The sequence below is a fragment of the Miscanthus floridulus genome, chromosome 19 (genome assembly GCF_019320115.1).
Source record: "Miscanthus floridulus cultivar M001 chromosome 19, ASM1932011v1, whole genome shotgun sequence".
NCBI classification, from domain to species: Eukaryota; Viridiplantae; Streptophyta; class Magnoliopsida; order Poales; family Poaceae; genus Miscanthus; species Miscanthus floridulus.
The window spans coordinates 22,162,453-22,178,784 of NC_089598.1; the positions used below are offsets into that span (position 1 = coordinate 22,162,453).

The 16,332-nt window shown below is 51.4% G+C and overlaps 1 protein-coding gene across 3 annotated transcripts; it reads right to left on the reverse strand.

Moving 5' to 3' along the window:
• Window positions 1-230: 230 nt before the first annotated feature.
• On the reverse strand, window positions 231-14,014 carry LOC136528142 (ubiquitin carboxyl-terminal hydrolase 23-like). Of its 3 annotated transcripts, XM_066521055.1 has the most exons (11): window positions 13,555-14,014; window positions 13,177-13,291; window positions 11,662-11,772; window positions 11,375-11,547; window positions 10,955-11,281; window positions 10,713-10,838; window positions 1,938-2,612; window positions 1,732-1,857; window positions 1,044-1,608; window positions 848-941; window positions 231-685 (listed from the first exon to the last, which is right to left on the reverse strand). In XM_066521055.1, exons 1-11 carry the CDS (start codon window positions 13,816-13,818, stop codon window positions 508-510), a joined length of 2,754 nt encoding a protein of 917 aa, XP_066377152.1. In that variant the 5' UTR covers window positions 13,819-14,014; the 3' UTR covers window positions 231-507. The 3 variants fall into 3 exon arrangements, with proteins under 3 accessions (XP_066377152.1, XP_066377154.1, XP_066377153.1); XM_066521057.1 differs by lacking the exons at window positions 13,177-13,291; window positions 13,555-14,014 and adding an exon at window positions 12,595-13,106; XM_066521056.1 differs by lacking the exons at window positions 13,177-13,291; window positions 13,555-14,014 and adding an exon at window positions 12,490-13,106.
• Between the last annotated feature and the right edge of the window lie 2,318 nt (window positions 14,015-16,332).

The following is a 16,332-nucleotide window of genomic DNA, read 5'->3' on the forward strand; positions in this document are numbered from 1 at the left end:
TATATTATTAAAAAAACAAACAAGTGGAACCACCAGCTACAAGCCTACAAACACCACGCCACCGGTCTGGTCCCGACAAGATCAACGGGAAATACGTTTGCAGCAGCGCCGCGCCGTCTCGTTTCATCTCGACAGCCTTGCAACCTCTATTACACTTACAGTTACAGCACAGTCAAGAGAGCAGGAGAATTACATTCCAAATGCAACGAGTATTTATTCCAACAGGATAAGATAGCATTGCAGCATTGGCAGGCACTGAATCATATAATTGATCATCACCATCATTTTATTCTTCAGTAATTAAACAACAGCAGGTGCAATAAACCAATCTCACTTCGTTTGTTCCGCTAAACAGTCCGTTACAACCGAACACAAGTTCAAATGTCTATCAAAACTGCTAAAACATCATGGCAACAACTATGGACTAAATGATTTTAACATAAACTCTTTCACCAATGGGTGCTACAACGAAACAACAAACAGCATGTGTGTCCCGGGGATCATCTCTCATATTCTCAACTCCTCTATGGTGTTAGGCTGGTTCCAAGACTCGCCTTGGTAGGATTTCTGTTTCATTCTCCGCTGCGATATGTAGTCTGCCTCCTCCTGGAAGGGGTTTGGCCCGCCAAAGTCTTGCTTTGATTTCCGTACTTTCTTTGTCTTGCCTTTGTCATACTCCTCGTCCCTGTAAAAAAAGAGGCCAAGTGAACATAAGCTCAATTTAAGTATTTGTTCCCTTCAAAAATGGTGAAGTCCGAAGTACATGCGGACGTTTCAAACATGAATACAAGACCGACAGACTATTAGTAGATGTATTCACAATAAACTGTAAAAGATAAAAGCTCACCATTCATCTAAGATATAACCAATGCTCTTGCGTTTGGAGTGTTGCCGCTCAGCAACCTTTGTATTTGGCATGTCTACATCATCCCAGCACGGAACTGAAAATCAAGCAAACAAACAAATCACAGGTTAGAATTGATGGCGCAACAGTACCTTTTGTGTCTAAAATAAAATGTGCATCTGCAAAGAGAAGAGCTAACCAGTAGCTTCCATCAGGTCTGTTGAGCGAATACTGACAGCTCGGGTTGCTACAAACTTATTAGCATCTACAGAAGAGCTTGGATCAGACTTTGCAATGTCGGCACTGCCAGAAGGTGCACTTGTGCCAGCACCAACACAAGCTCCATCGACCTTCTGCTTCTTTTTGGAGGACTGGATATCATCTTTGGACCTTGCACTAGCATGTGATTGTTTCTGATGGCTGGAGGTACATTCTACAGTTTCAGAGCATGCAGTGGTCGATGTTGATGTCAACTGCTCATTCAAACAAGATATATTTGCCGCGTCCTTACAAGCTACAACACGTCTTCTAGTTCTACTTCTCTTATGTTTCGCTTTCTTCCCTGGCTTTAGTGAAGCTAGCAACAGTTGCCTGGACCCTAACCACATGTTCACAACAGGATACCTCACAAACTTCTTTGGCTTCAAATTCACCTTTTTCGCTGTAGTTCCATTGCATGAAGCAGCCACGGCAACATGCATAATACCACCAGAGCCGATCTCTACTCCACAGTCTGCTTGAGCAATTACTGGTGCAGTATTGTTCTGTATACAGACACATGTAACAAATATAATAAAAATCAGCTCATGTTTAACAAAATTGTGGTCCTATTTTGATTTAGTTCATCTACAAAGGAGCACAGTGAGGGAGGAAAAGTGGGGCGCTACCTGACTCATAGGAAGTGCCTTTGAGGTTTCATTAGCTTGATCCACAGATTCTGGAAAGTTCCTTGCTTTCTCACTGGAAGTGAGACATCCAATGCCAGGCACCACACCATTTGAAACAACAGAATCCTGGAATTTTCACGAAATAAAATAAGCTATGAATCCTTCAGAAGTCATTTAGAAAAACATACAGTGACCATCATACAAACCTTCTTTGATAAAGACCGTGCAGCAAACTCTGCAGCTGTGCCATTTACATGGGGAGCTGGCTCAGAAAATGGAGCTGTTTGAGGCTGAGAAGTTAGTTTGTCTGCCTTGGACAATGTAGCGGCACCATTAGCAATGACACAGACAACAGAAGTATTTTTCCCCGCACCAGCCTTAGGTTCCATTTCCTGCAAGGGCTTCCCAACAACTGCTTGTTCACCACAAGTACCTGTAAATGGTGCAGGTTGGTGGGAGGAAGCTGTCTCCTGACTATTTACAGCAAACTGCATCGGTTTAGTTGGCAAGGTACCACCATTATTTTGAGCTCCAGGGGCTTGTCTGGAAGGCAGGGCATTGTTTTGAGAGGCTGGAGCATCTTCAGCTTTGACCTCATTCTTTGAACAATGGCCTGTTATAGTCTTGCTGAAAATTGTAGAGTAGCCAATGATTGTGTTGTGCGCCTTATCACCAAACGGAGACACACCATTCAAATTTTGTGCTTTTACACTGCCTTGGGTAATACCATTCAGACTTGAGATCTTTTCAGGGGTTTCCTTCATGGGCAAATTAGCAGTGATGTTCTCTTTGCGGACCACTGACTTTTGAATACTGTTACGTACATAAAATAACATATAAGCCTTTTGCTTCAATACGTCTGCCTCACGAACTTGGCGCACCTGCAGTTGATGCCCATAAGAATCAGTGAGGAAAAACTAGAGTCTGCCCAAGTAGCCAAAGGGCACAGAGTGAAAGTAGCACACATGACACAATGTAGCTCATCATATAATACAATTCTTCTCTCATTTGTTGCCAATCTAGCCAATGGTTCTTCTCCATCAAATGAACAAAAGCAATGTATCAAAACAGGATAGTAAGTGAGATCAATGACAGGGAACCATGAATAAATCTACGGTAACACTTTCTAAAACCCCTAAACCAACAATTTGGCTAACTTGCATGAGCAACATTGAAACAGAAATCTCAGTTCAGCAATATGTATTAATGTTTCTGATATGGAGATAATAATGGTTCTTAAGGCGTCGCCTTATTGTCCAGGCGTGTGCTGGGTTCTGGGCGTTCGCTTCGCCTTTAGAAGTCCGCGTTGGCATCGCCTGGGCATCCTGTAGGATGGAGGCGGACGCCATAGGTGTGGTCTCGCGGGACATAGAGGTGCCAGGCACGAAAGGGATGAGTGGGCGGAGAATAAAATCAAGAGGGAAACCGAGTGAGGGGGCAGGAAATTGAGGGTTTCGAGCAGCTATATCTGCTAATCAAGGCACAATCGAGAAGGAAACAGAAAAGAGAAAGGGAAAGAGGAGAGGGCAGCGCGGTAGAACCTAGAGCGGATCCCCAGGCATCTCCGCCTGTCTACAACCTTGATCCCGTGCGGATCCGCTGGTCCCTAATCCGTATGACCTCGCCTCTCCACCGGTCTCCGCACGTCCGCGGCTCTGCTTCTCCCCTCCTCTCTCCAGTCAGCGCACGCTCAATCCATTTCATCACCCTAGTGCCTAGGTCTTCCCTTCCCTTGCCTTCACTCTGCTCTGTTCCCTGTGCTTCCTCTACTCTAGTGCTTGTTTGAGTTTGGCTTGGCTTGGCTCTGCTTAATCTTACAGCTTGACTAGTTGTGCTTGGCTCTTCTCTGCTCTGCAGCCAACAAGGCAACAACAGAGTGGAGAGTCCAGCTGCATATGATCCCAGGAATGATCCAAAACGAAGACCACTGAACTCAATGTTAGTCGCTGAATTCTCACTCTTGGTAGTAGGAGAATTCTTACTCTCATCGAGAGAGGATGACACTAGGAGTTGGGGCAATTTTCTTGTCTATTTCTCACACAAGCTCACACAAATGCCATGCCAACCCAAGGGGTTGGGGTTACATATTTATAGGCTGCTAGCCAGCCAAGCATATGCCAAGATGCTAGTCTAAGATGCTAGTCTAAGATGCTAATATGCTGTCCTAGCTAAGATGCTGTCCTCTAGTCTAAGATGCTGTCCTCTAAGATGCTGTCCTCTAGTCTAAGATGCTGTCCTAAAAACAGAAAAACAGCCACAAGGACCATGACCATGTGAGCATCATAGCCCCACAAAGACCAGCCACACATGAGACTTATCCATCATTCTCCCCCTAAGTCTTGTGCGTCGTCTTGTGGGAGAGTTGAACCATCCCGGTCCTGGAGCAGAGCTCAAGGAACTTGATCCTCCCAAGGGGCTTGGTGAGCAGGTCCGCAAGCTGGTCCTTGGTGTTGATGTAGCTCGCCTTGATGCTCCCTTCCTCCAAACAGCCTCGGATGAAGTGGTACCTCACCCGGATGTGCTTGCTGCGTTCGTGGAACACGGGGTTCTTTGCCAGGGCCAGAGCGGACTTGCTGTCCACCCTGAGCTCCACCGCTCTAGTGTCTCTGCCGAGGAGATCACCAAGCAGTCGAGCAAGCCAGAGCGCCTGAGTCGAAGCGGTGGAGGCCGCTATGTACTCGGCCTCGCAGCTGGACAGGGCCACCACCTGCTGCTTGACCGACTGCCAGCTAACGAGGCACTTGCCGAGGAAGAAGAGGATCCCGCTCGTGCTCTTGCTGGTGTCGATGTCGCCGGCGTGGTCGCTGTCGCTGTACCCGACGAAGTGTGCCGCCCCAGGGCACCTCGGGTAGTAGAGGCCGTGGTCGAGAGTCCCCGCAACGTAGCGGATGATCCTCTTCACAGCCTGCTGGTGCTCCGTCGTCGGTCGCTGCATGAACCGACTAACGTAGCCGACGGAGAATGCCAAGTCCGGCCGTGTGTGGGCGAGGTAGCGAAGGCTCCCCACAAGACGCCGGTACTGCGTAGCGTCCACCTCCTCCGTCGTGCTGTCGCGGCTCAGCTTCAGCCTCTCCTCCATCGGAGTGAGAGCTGGGTTGCAGTCGGTGAGCCCAGCTAGCTCAACGACGCGCTTGGCGTAGGCGGTCTGTCGAAGCGTGATCCCAGAGTCATCCTGGTGTACCTCGATTCCCAGGTAGAAGGAGAGAGGCCCCAGGTCACTCATCTGGAAGGTGGCCTTCATCTCTTCCTTGAATGCCGCCACCTCCGCATCCTTGGTGCCGGTGATCACCAAGTCGTCGACGTAGACACCCACCAGCAGGGCATTACCTCCATTGCCCCGTCGGTAGATGGCCGCCTCGTGCGGGCTTTGCTCGAAGCCCATCCCCTTTAGCGTGGAATCCAGCTTGGCATTCCACGCCCTCGGTGCCTGCCGCAAGCCATAGAGGGCCTTGCGCAGGCGGAGCACCTTGCCCTCCTTGCCGGGGATCGCAAATCCCGGCGGCTGGTGCACGTAGACCTCCTCCTTCAAGTCGCCGTTAAGGAACGCCGACTTGACGTCCATGTGATGAACACGCCAGCCCTCCTGGGCAGCTAGCGCAAGGAGGAGTCGCACGGACTCCATCCGTGCCACGGGAGCAAAGGCGTCGTCGAAGTCGACCCCCTCCTGCTGCACGAAACCTCGTGCCACCAAGCGAGCCTTGTGCTTGACGATGGCACCGGCTTCATCCCTCTTCAGCTTGTACACCCACTTAAGGGTGATCGCGCGATGACCACGAGGAAGGTCAGCAAGCTCCCAGGTGCGGTTCTTCTCAACCGCATCCATCTCCAACTGCATCGCGGCGCGCCATGCCGCGTGTCTCTCGGCCTCTGCGAACGACCGAGGCTCGCCGTCGTCACACGCAAGGTGCAACTGCGCCTCCAGGTCCTCCAGGTCATGAGGCACCAGTCCCGGCACCAACTGGTCGCCGAGAAGGTTCTCCATCGTACGGTACCGCAACGGCTCGCCGTCGTGGTACGCGTCGATGCGCTCCTCGTCGTGAGAGAGCGGAGTAGCGAGCTCAACCGGGCTGTGCTCGACACGAGCTGGTGTTGGAGTAGACGTGCCCGGAGAGGTGCCTGTCGGTGCTGGAGTGCGTGGCGTTGCCGGCTGTGGTGAAGCCGGCGAAGAACTCATCGCAGCCGAGGTCCTGGCTGGAGAGCGTGGAGCTGTTGGAGTAGCAGGCGCCGGGGTCGGTGGAGGCTCGGGGACTGGGGTAGACGCGCTCGCCGAAGAAGAGCTGCCTACTCCCCCAGCTCCCTCGAAGTGGACGTACTCGACAGTGAAGTCGTCGTAAGTCGGAGCCGAGCCATCGTCCACCGCCTTGTCCCACGCCCATCCTCGCCCTTCGTCGAACACAACGTCGCGCGCCGTGCGCACACGCTGTGTCTTCGGGTCGAGGATGCGGTAGGCCTTCGAGCCCTCCGCGTAGCCGATGAACACTCCCGGAGTGCTCCTGTCGTCGAGCTTGCTGATGTGGCCAAGCTCCTTGGCGAACGCGAGGCAGCCGAAGACCCGCAAGTGGGAGACCGCCGGCTTGCGCCCATGCCAAGCCTCGTACGGCGTCCTGCCGTCGAGCGCCTTGGTAGGCGAGCGGTTGAGGATGTAGACGGCCGTCACCACCGCCTCTCCCCAGAAGACAGCCGGCATCCCCCTCTGCTTGAGGAGGGCCCGAGCCATCCCCACAACCGTCTGGTTGCGCCGCTCGACGACGCCGTTCTGCTGCGGGCTGTACGGCGCGGAGTAGTGGCGCTGAATGCCCTCGTCAGCGCAGTACGACGCGAATTCAGCCGCCGTGAATTCGCCGCCGTTGTCGGTGCGCAGCACGCGCAGCTTGCGGCCGCACTCCGCCTCCGCAGAAGCCTGCACGCGTCTGATGGCGTCCGCAGCCTCTCCCTTGCTGCCGAGGACCATCACCCACATGTAGCGGGAGAGGTCGTCGACGAGCAGCAGGAAGTAGCGTCGTCCTCCCGGTGTGGCCGGTGTCACCGGGCCACACAAGTCCCCGTGCACGAGCTCGAGCCTCTCCTTGGCTCGAAAGCTCGCCTGCTGGGGAAAGGGGAGTCGCCTCTGCTTCGTCAACACGCAGACGTCGCAGAGCTGCTCCACATGGTCGAGGCACGGCAGGCCTCGCACCATCTCCGTGGCACTGAGCCGCTTCAGGGCCTCAAAGTGAAGGTGCCCGAAACGCTCGTGCCACTGCCACGCCTCGTCGTCCCGACGAGCAGCGAGACAGAGGGGTTGTGCCACCTGCACGTTAAGGACGTAGAGTCGATTTGCGCTTCTGGATACCTTGGCAAGAAGGCGACGACGACGATCCCAAATCCTCATGACTCCGTCCTCAACCACCACGCGCGAACCGTTCTCATCCAGCTGTCCCAAGCTGATGATGGAGTTCCTCAACGCGGGGATGTAGTAGACTCCGGTGAGCAGCCTGTGCTCACCAGACACGGCGGTGAAGATGATGGAGCCGACGCCCTTGATCTCCACGCCGGAGGCATCCCCAAACTTGACGGAGCCTCGGACGCTAGAGTCAAGCTCGGTGAAGAACTCCCGTCGACCGGTCATGTGATGGGTGGCGCCGGTGTCGAGGCACCACCCGTCAGTCTTGTCGTTGCCGGAGCTGTCGCCGAGGAGGGCGTGTGCTTTTGGCTCGTCAAGGTGGAGGAGAGCCGCTGCGGCCGGTGCCGCTGGAGGTAGCTCGATGCTGGCATGTGCCATGAACAGAGCCGGCTCCTCCTCCTCCGCCTGTGCGACGTGGGCCTGACCGCGTCGTGGCTGTCGACAGTCCTTGGCCCAATGGCCAAGCTGGCCGCAGTTGCGGCAGGCGTCGTCTCGTGCCGGCTTGTGTCTGCCGGCGGCGCCGCCCTGGGCGCCTCCGCGGGCATCACCCTCGGCACGTCCTCGAGCCCCCGCCTGGGCGTCTCTGCGCGCCTTGCGTGGCTTGCCACGCTTGCGGCCGCCTGTCGCGGAAGAAGGCTCCCCCTTCCTCCGGTCACCCTGGCTGGCAAGCCACTGCTCCCGAGTGAGAAGGAGCTTCCCGCCAGTGGTGATGGGCCCTGAGAGGGACTGTGGCTCATCACTATCGACGACCTTGAGGCGACCTATCGCCTCCTCGATCGACATCGTGGAGAGATCCAGCAGCGACTCGATCGAGCGAGCCATCTGCTTGTACTTCTCGGGGACGCAGCGGAAGAGCTTTTCGACAGCTCTCTCCTCGCCGTAGGTGTCGTCGCCGAACTGCACCATCTTCTGCAACAGAGTGTTGAGACGGAGAGCAAAGTCATCAACGTCCTCACCTGGCTTGAAAGCCAGGTTCTCCCACTCCTTGCGAAGTGCCTGCAGTGTGGACTTGCGGGCGCGGTCGCTGCCCATGCGTGCCGCAGCGATGGCGTCCCAAGCCTCCTTGGCAGTCCGCTTGCTGGTAAGCGAGAACTGCATCTCGGGCGGGACTGCAGCGATGAGAGCATCCAGCGCCCGTCGATCTAGGTCGTAGTCGACGTCGCCGTACCGGACTGCCTCCCACATGTGCCGCACCTGGAGCTTTACCCTCATCACCGCAGCCCACTCGACGTAGTTGGTCTTGGTGAGGGTAGGCCACCCACCGCCGGGACCGACGTCCCTGACAACAGCCTGGAGCCCGTGGTAACCACGGTACCGATCCGGGGAGAGAGAGCCATGCTGCCTGTGAAGGCCGCGCTCTCCATCGACCCGTCGGTACCGATCCGGGGAGAGAGAGCCACGCTGCCTATGAAGGCCGCGCTCTCCATCGACCCGTCCGCCACCGTTGCCGTGCGCGCCTCCTCCAGGAGCGCCACCGGCGCGTCCGCGCCTGTCTGGGCTGCCGCCGCGCTCGTGGGCGTGCGCGGCTACCCCAGGAGCGCCACCGCCGTGCGCGCCTCCTCCAGGAGCGCCGCCAGCGCGTCCGCGCCTGTCTGGGCTGCCGCCACGCTCGTGGACGTGCGCGGCTGTCCACTGCGCCGCCCGCGCTCGCGCTGCCTCCCTCTCTAGCAGCTCGAGGTCCGCGTCGGCGGTGTCGTCAGCGGAAATGGAGCTGCCGATGCTGCCGCGCAGAGCCTCGACCTCCGCCGCCGCCGCACGCGCTGCATTCGCCGCCGCCGCTGCTTCCGCCTCCGCTCTGGCTGCTGCCAGCTCCGCCGCTGCTAGCCTCGACGCCCTTGCCGCCGCCGCAGCGGTCTCTGCCGCCGCTCGCTCGCGTTCCTCTGCCGCGGCAAGTTCGGCCTCCTGCCGACGCCGCGTGCTCGAGGCGACCGAGCGCTGAGACTGCCCTGCGGACATGACGCGCTACCGGGGGGCTGCTGCGTGGGGAGAGGGCTGCTTCAGACGAGCTGGGAGAGGAGTGAACAGGAGCGGCCGGAGGAGCTGCTGCTGCCAACAGCTGGGGCTGTTGTGGGGCTGGGAGAGAAGATGAGCAAGAGATGCTCAGGCTACAGGATAATACGGCTCCGATACCACTTGTTAGTCGCTGAATTCTCACTCTTGGTAGTAGGAGAATTCTTACTCTCATCGAGAGAGGATGACACTAGGAGTTGGGGCAATTTTCTTGTCTATTTCTCACACAAGCTCACACAAATGCCATGCCAACCCAAGGGGTTGGGGTTACATATTTATAGGCTGCTAGCCAGCCAAGCATATGCCAAGATGCTAGTCTAAGATGCTAATATGCTGTCCTAGCTAAGATGTTGTCCTCTAGTCTAAGATGCTGTCCTCTAAGATGCTGTCCTCTAGTCTAAGATGCTGTCCTAAAAACAGAAAAACAACCACAAGGACCATGACCATGTGAGCATCATAGCCCCACAAAGACCAGCCACACATGAGACTTATCCATCACTCAAAAGATCCAAGATGGGATTATGGCTATTGGGCAGACCCTAAGGAGCGAGATAAGGTAACATGTAAGCTTTGCAACAAGAGGATTCTAGGAGGAATTAAAAGGTTTAAGAAACATCTAGCTGGTGGCTATGGAGATGTGATTCCATGTCCAGAGGCTAATACTGAACTAAGGAAAAAGATGGGAGAATACTTGGGTGCTGCTAACAATGCTAATGAGTTTGATGACGACGACAGATATCGAGAGATGAGAGCCAAGAGTTGGGTGTTGATTGTTGAAAAATTCCATGTGTCCCGTAATAGAGGGCGCGGTTCACTTCACTCTCCTTTTTGACGGGCATGCAAACACGCACCATTTATTGTTCCTACTACCATGCTGCGTGCATGCTACTGCACCGTGGAGCAAGCGTTTGATTGGCCAAGCGCGCCTGGATGAGAGATGGCCGAATAAACGTGTGAATAAAAAAACAGCTGCACGGCCATCAACGCACAGTAAATTAGTTGTTAGATGGAGTAAAAGTCCTTCTTGGTCTTTCTGTGGAAGGGAGTTGCGCCTTCTATAGCGGGATGGAGGGAGTACTTATTACCTTATTTTGTAATGTGGTGTGAAATTGTGGACAACTATTAATCTTGTGACTACTTATTACCTTAGTTTGTTTTAGGATATGTCTATGGCGTCGCTTCACCATGTGCCGTATGTGGCTACGCGTTGTGAGGGAGTTGGTCACCACTTGTCGACTTAACGCCTTAAGAACCATGGAGATAATAGTATATTCTTGAAGAGCAACAAACTAAAGAACACTCGCTGCTTTGAAGAGAATTTGGAGGATTCAATAACAAATTAAATTGGTGTATGCACTGTGTGAGACATCGATAAAGCTTTTAAACGGTAGAGAATAAAATTGTAGACCAGACAAACTTTGTAGTGTCCATGGAGCTAGAGGACTTAAACATGAAAAAAATCTCAGAGTAGTTTGATAAATGTTAATTACATGGATACTAAATGAGCGTGCAAAGTAGAATTTAGTAGTAGCACTGTGAACTACAAACAGAATGAGCAAAACTTCATGGAAAGACTAAAGTCATACTAGACCTTGTTATCATCAAGATTGTGCCACATCCCGCTGGATGTACGAACGAAGCAATAGTAATGACCTGATTGAGTGTTCCAACCTGTATGGACTAGGACACCATAAAGGCTGTATTTAAAATCTGTACCCTGCACCAATAATCAAGATGAATGATAATACTATGAGAAACAAGATGAAAATGCTAAAGATAAGTTAACTGAAAGCATACAACATAAAGCGAGGAATTTCAAAACAAACTACTCACTTTAGAGTCACTAACAAATGGTTTCAAATCGAGAATCGGTTGGAAGTCCACTTTTTTGTCAATCTTCTCACGAGGATTGAAAGGGCTGAAGCGCTTCAGATGGATTGTCAAGACATTGGGAGCCTTATCAATTGTAAACCGTTTCTTTGCTACAACTTTCTGCCTGCAGCGTTCACACTGGTATTGCTTTTGACCCCCGTCTAGTAGCTCATCCTCAGTAAAATTTTCAAGTGCCCACACTAAAGTCGTGGCCTTGGCAATATCAAGACTGAGGTCCAAGAAAGGATCAAATTTATTGGAGCAATGTGAGCAACGCGTGCATTTGACCTGTAAGCACAGATAAGGTGACCAACTAGTGATAAGGGAATGCGGTCTCTTCTGCCAGCCAAGGGATTAACTTCAACAATGCACAGAGCATACCTGACTTCTAAGGCGGCCACCAAATATTTTGTGAACTAAACTTTTGTCATAAGCACTTTGAGACTCACTCGGTACCCCAGAAGGTAAACAGCATTTATGCATGGATTCAAGCAAATTAACCATTAACTCATGTGCATCTTCTTGTCTTGAATTGCGGAAAGTGCGAGAAATGCCTATTGTGCGGTTAAAGATCCAATTCTGGTTATAGAATAAAAGCAAGATTGCAGAATCACCTAACTTTAAAATGATTTCAATCATTTTAATTCATAGAGAAGACAAAAGGATACAGCGCAAGTTCTTGACAATACGAAATGGTGTCACTATTTTTCCAGTTGATTCTAGAGCAGTCTTGACATGATTCTGAAGAGCACATAATGCACAAAATCCAGATGTCCGACCTTCAGGGGAAGAGAGAAAAATTAGCAACAGCAATAAAACAAACACCTCACAGTGCAAAAATAAGAGTAGATTTTTGCTTGTTTAACAATTTCTAAAAAGGCTGTCATGAAAACATACTTAATCAGTAGCATTATTTCTACTCCATACAGAAATGCATCATGGTTATGGAACAACAGCTCAATTATAGCAGTTATGGTGATTTACAACAGATCAGTAAGAGTTTCCATACTAGTGGTATATTTCACATACAAACATACAGGAAAGCATGGCATTTGTCATGCCATGAGAAATCCAGGCACAGAAATGATGATTAAGCATCAGATAGCAGATTTCCTATCAATTTCCAGAGTGCAGATACAAGTGCAAAGCATTGTCTGGCTGCCTTACTATCTCATAACTAAATAGGGAACAAGTAACAAGTTTACAACGAATAACTTGAATACTTGATGCATCATGTATATGTATATACAAAAAATACCACACCCCACTAGTGAATACACATACGCACACTCATCTTCAAGAAATAGATCCTGTATTAAGATGAACAACGTCAAATACGGTACCAGCGGGATGACTGATTTGGAAATACAGGAAGAGCAATCAACTCATCACACATGAGAATGGGTCAACTTTGAATCCTGAACATTGAGTGCAGTGAATTGAATACATCCAACTAGAGGGAACACAAAAAAAGTAACATTCCGGTATGAACTTACTTAATACTTTGTTCATTGTACGTGGCTCATCAGATAGCCAGAAAATATAAATTGGTGTAGGACTGGGGATCTCGAAATGTATTAACTACGATAGATATTACGTACAATGTTCAGACTAGTGAACAACTTCATGGTAGTCTTTTTTGAAGAGTGGGCTTCTTATCCATCATTGTCATTAAAAGACAACTTTTCAGTTGCCACCCCATGCTGCAAAAACTTGCAGCTCTAATCTTGGATCAACCATTAGAGAAAGTTCCATGCATGATATGGGATTGCATCTTAGTTGGCTGAACAAGATCCAGGCTGAAGAAATGGTGAAATTGGGCGGTGGAGTAAAAACGAATAACATTGTCCCATTCGAGTCTTGGCAATGAAGGATTAGAGGTACTCTTGTCTTTGGTGTCACACCAATAAATGACTAGTACATGAAATTGGTTTAGCTTAACTTCCAGCTGCGTATAATATTCAGTTCAGTTACTGCTGCCTCTGAAATCCACAAGCTCGTATGTAACATTGTCATCTGACAAAAGCATGTTCGCTTGTTGGTTTCAGCCAGGGTTTATCAGTCAGCCAACAGTGTTTTCCTCTCACAATAAACCAGCACCAGCCGGACTTATCAGCCCAGAAACCAACCAGCGAACAGGCCGTGTGTCGAGCCGGTTAGTTGACAGTACCAACAGCACTTACATGAGGACTTGTGCTTCCCACTCTGTAAATAGGCTGCGAACGGCTCCGTGTACGTCAAGCATTGCAGAACTGAGTTGAGGTAGCAGGTATTCCCAAGATTTTCCAAACCAGCACCCTGCAAGACATCAAGGAACTACAATTTACAAACCATTCTCCACCACACTAAAACCTGACGAAATTACCATGGCGTGAACAAAACAAGCACTTTAAATAACTAAATAACCAAAAATCCCAGCTACTTTTAACTTCAGGTACCCAAATTGACAGCTCTAGTGGCAGGCAAACCAGGCACTGCTAATGTGCCGCCCAAACCCCTACAAAAAAACTGAAAGTTCAATAGTCCAAATCCTCAAAAAGACTACAACTTTGGGCACTCACAATTCTCCCGAGGTAGATCCTTGCGACGCTGAGCTCCGGATCGATCCCGCCGGAGTCCGCCTTCTCCGGCCTCCTCGCCTCCCCCTCGCTGCTCCCAACCGCCGCCCCGGCCCCCGACTTACCAGCGGCGTCAGGGTTCAGCGTCTCCATACGGAACCCGCCTCCCCCCACCGCCACAGAGGCATGCGGCCTCCGCGCTGGGTGGAACTCAATCCGCCGGTGCAGCACCCCTTCAGGCGCCGCCGCCGTCGAAACCTCCACCATTCCTAGGGTTTCTCACCACAGCGGGAGCAGCGCAGAGCCACGAGACCGGGCAGGCAGGCGATTAGCACTTCACTGAATTTCTGGTGGAATTCTGTCGGATTAAACCTCGCAGGGTAGATCGATAGGGAAGGGGAAATTGGTGCGGCGAGCTGTCCTTTTTTTTCTTTTTTCTGGCCGCCGTTCACGACGCGATGGCGGAAGAGGGGGGAGAGGCGGAGCTAAAAACCCTATACCCCTAGCGAATGGACGACTGGGATCGGAGGGACAAGGGAGACAGGACGATCTGGACCGTTCAGATTTGAAGCACGTGGTTTTGCTTCGGATACTGTGCAGTGGGGCCCGTATAGGAACACGGAATGTGAAGTAGGCTGCAGCGTGCAGCTGCGGGCCCGAAGCTTCCAACTGAAAAAACTTTGGCTCCAAGGGATATCTTAACGTAGTGTACTCTCTTGTAAATAAGAGTGCATATATAAAGGCGCTGCTAGAGCGTGCGCACGTGAAAGTTCAACGCGCACACCTCTCGAACACGAGTTTTTACGAGGAAAAAAACACAGCAACTCCCCCCCCCCCCCCCGACTCCGGCGCCCCCGCCGGAGCTCCGCGACCGCGGCCCCAGAGCTCCGACGAAACCCTAGCTCGCCCGCATAGCCACCTTCTTCCCCTCCCCCTCCCCCGTCGCCGCCATGGATGCCGCCGCCACCATGGTCGGAGCTCCGTGCGCCCCGACCTGGCTCGGGGCGTCGTTGCTGCCGCCAGCTCCCCTAAATCACCCGGCGGCCATCCCCACCACCTGGCCGGCCTTCCTCCCCCGGCCGGCCCCTTCTATACCTGTCGGAGTTGGGGAAGATAAGGGGAGAGCTCGCCGGAACCCTAGAAAGCATATCCGGGAGGATGAGGAAGAGGAGGAGGAGAGAGAGAGAGAGGAGGAGGAGGAGGCCTACCTGGTGTAGATCCGTCGCCACCGCCGCATCCGCCATGGCCGTGTGTTGGGAGGCGGTGGGGCGCGGGCGCAGGCGCAGGCGCAGGCAAGGGTGCGAGGGGGTGCTCGCCGGTGAGGTTGTGGCTGGAGAGAGAGAGTGCGTGGGCGGGGCGGTTTTCTGAGTGCGGGCGCGGGCGGCTGAGTGCGGGAGGTGGAAGGCGTGCGGGTGCCAGCGCTAACGCATGCGCGCCCATAATAAATCATTTCCATTTATATAAATTACCACTAGAGAGAGAAGATATCTAACATTCTTATCAACCGGGAGAATTCTCCGCGTACTGCTGCGGGATTTTTGGAGATGATTTTTTATGAATGGAAAAAGTATTAGAGAGCTGAAAAGCAATGAACCTATATTGTATCCTAGAGGGGAAATATTAAATGATTATCAGGTGGTTTGTACTTTGTAAAACAGAATTTCTATTAGGACCCTCCATATAATTTACAATGAGCAAGCAAGATAAAATATTTTAGGCATCTTCCGTACATTACCAATTGACTTAACTGATTAAAAAATCAATTTATTGCGTGGAGTCGTAAACTGCCCGTGATGGATAAATACTATTGCATGACCCCGTTCCTCTATGGTTTTGCAGCAATTATTTTCATGTCTCTTCGTTCCTTCAAGATATTTTGGCGGGAGTGTAATTTATAATTGAGCTTAGTGGTTTGGTGGGACGTTAAGAATTTAAGATGATGTGGCTTCATGGAGTTACATAGAAATATTATAGTGGTGTTTTACTTTATAAGGGATATAGATTTCGTTTGCTTGGTTTTACATGTCAACACGTCAATGAGTGGGGTCTATGCGAAAAAGACAAGAATACCTCTCTCGACTTTCATAGACATCCACCATGTCACGCTTGGTGAATTGCAGCGTCTGCAACAACAACATGTTGTCGTTATCGCTCCGAGGCCTGCATTCATGTCCCTTTGATCTAGGTAGCCATTGGCGCCAACCACACCATGATCCTAGCCAGCGTTTGACGGACCATGGTCCTAGGGGTTCCTCATGGGGGTACTATCCGGATGGGCCCTAGGATGGCCCACGATCTGTTGAAGGACGCGAGGCAAGGTGACGTGGACTTTAAGCTATTCCAAATCAACTTAGTCGGTTTACTATGAAAGTTGGATTCTGTAATATGACTAGGACTCTTCTCTTGTAACCGATTAGGACTAGATACATGCCCTTACCTTCTCTCCTGTATAAAGAGATGGACGGCGCACCCCCTTGTAACCCTAACAATCATAAAATCAATCCAACTCAAAAGGCTACACGTCGACTGGATATAAAGGCTATTACTCGACAAGAGGGCCCAAACTAATATAAATCATTCGTCTCTTTGCGTTTACCGTCGAATTCTGCGTTGTGGCAGAACCGCTTAATCTAATGCCCTTCCAAGAGTACTTGTCTTCCATTAGACACTAAGTATCTAAGAGAGTGCACTAATTCATGATATTCTGTCGAGCACACCCCAAGGAAGAGCTCGAAAATCCACATTTTTCCATCAGGATCATAATTGGGAGAATAAAGCTTA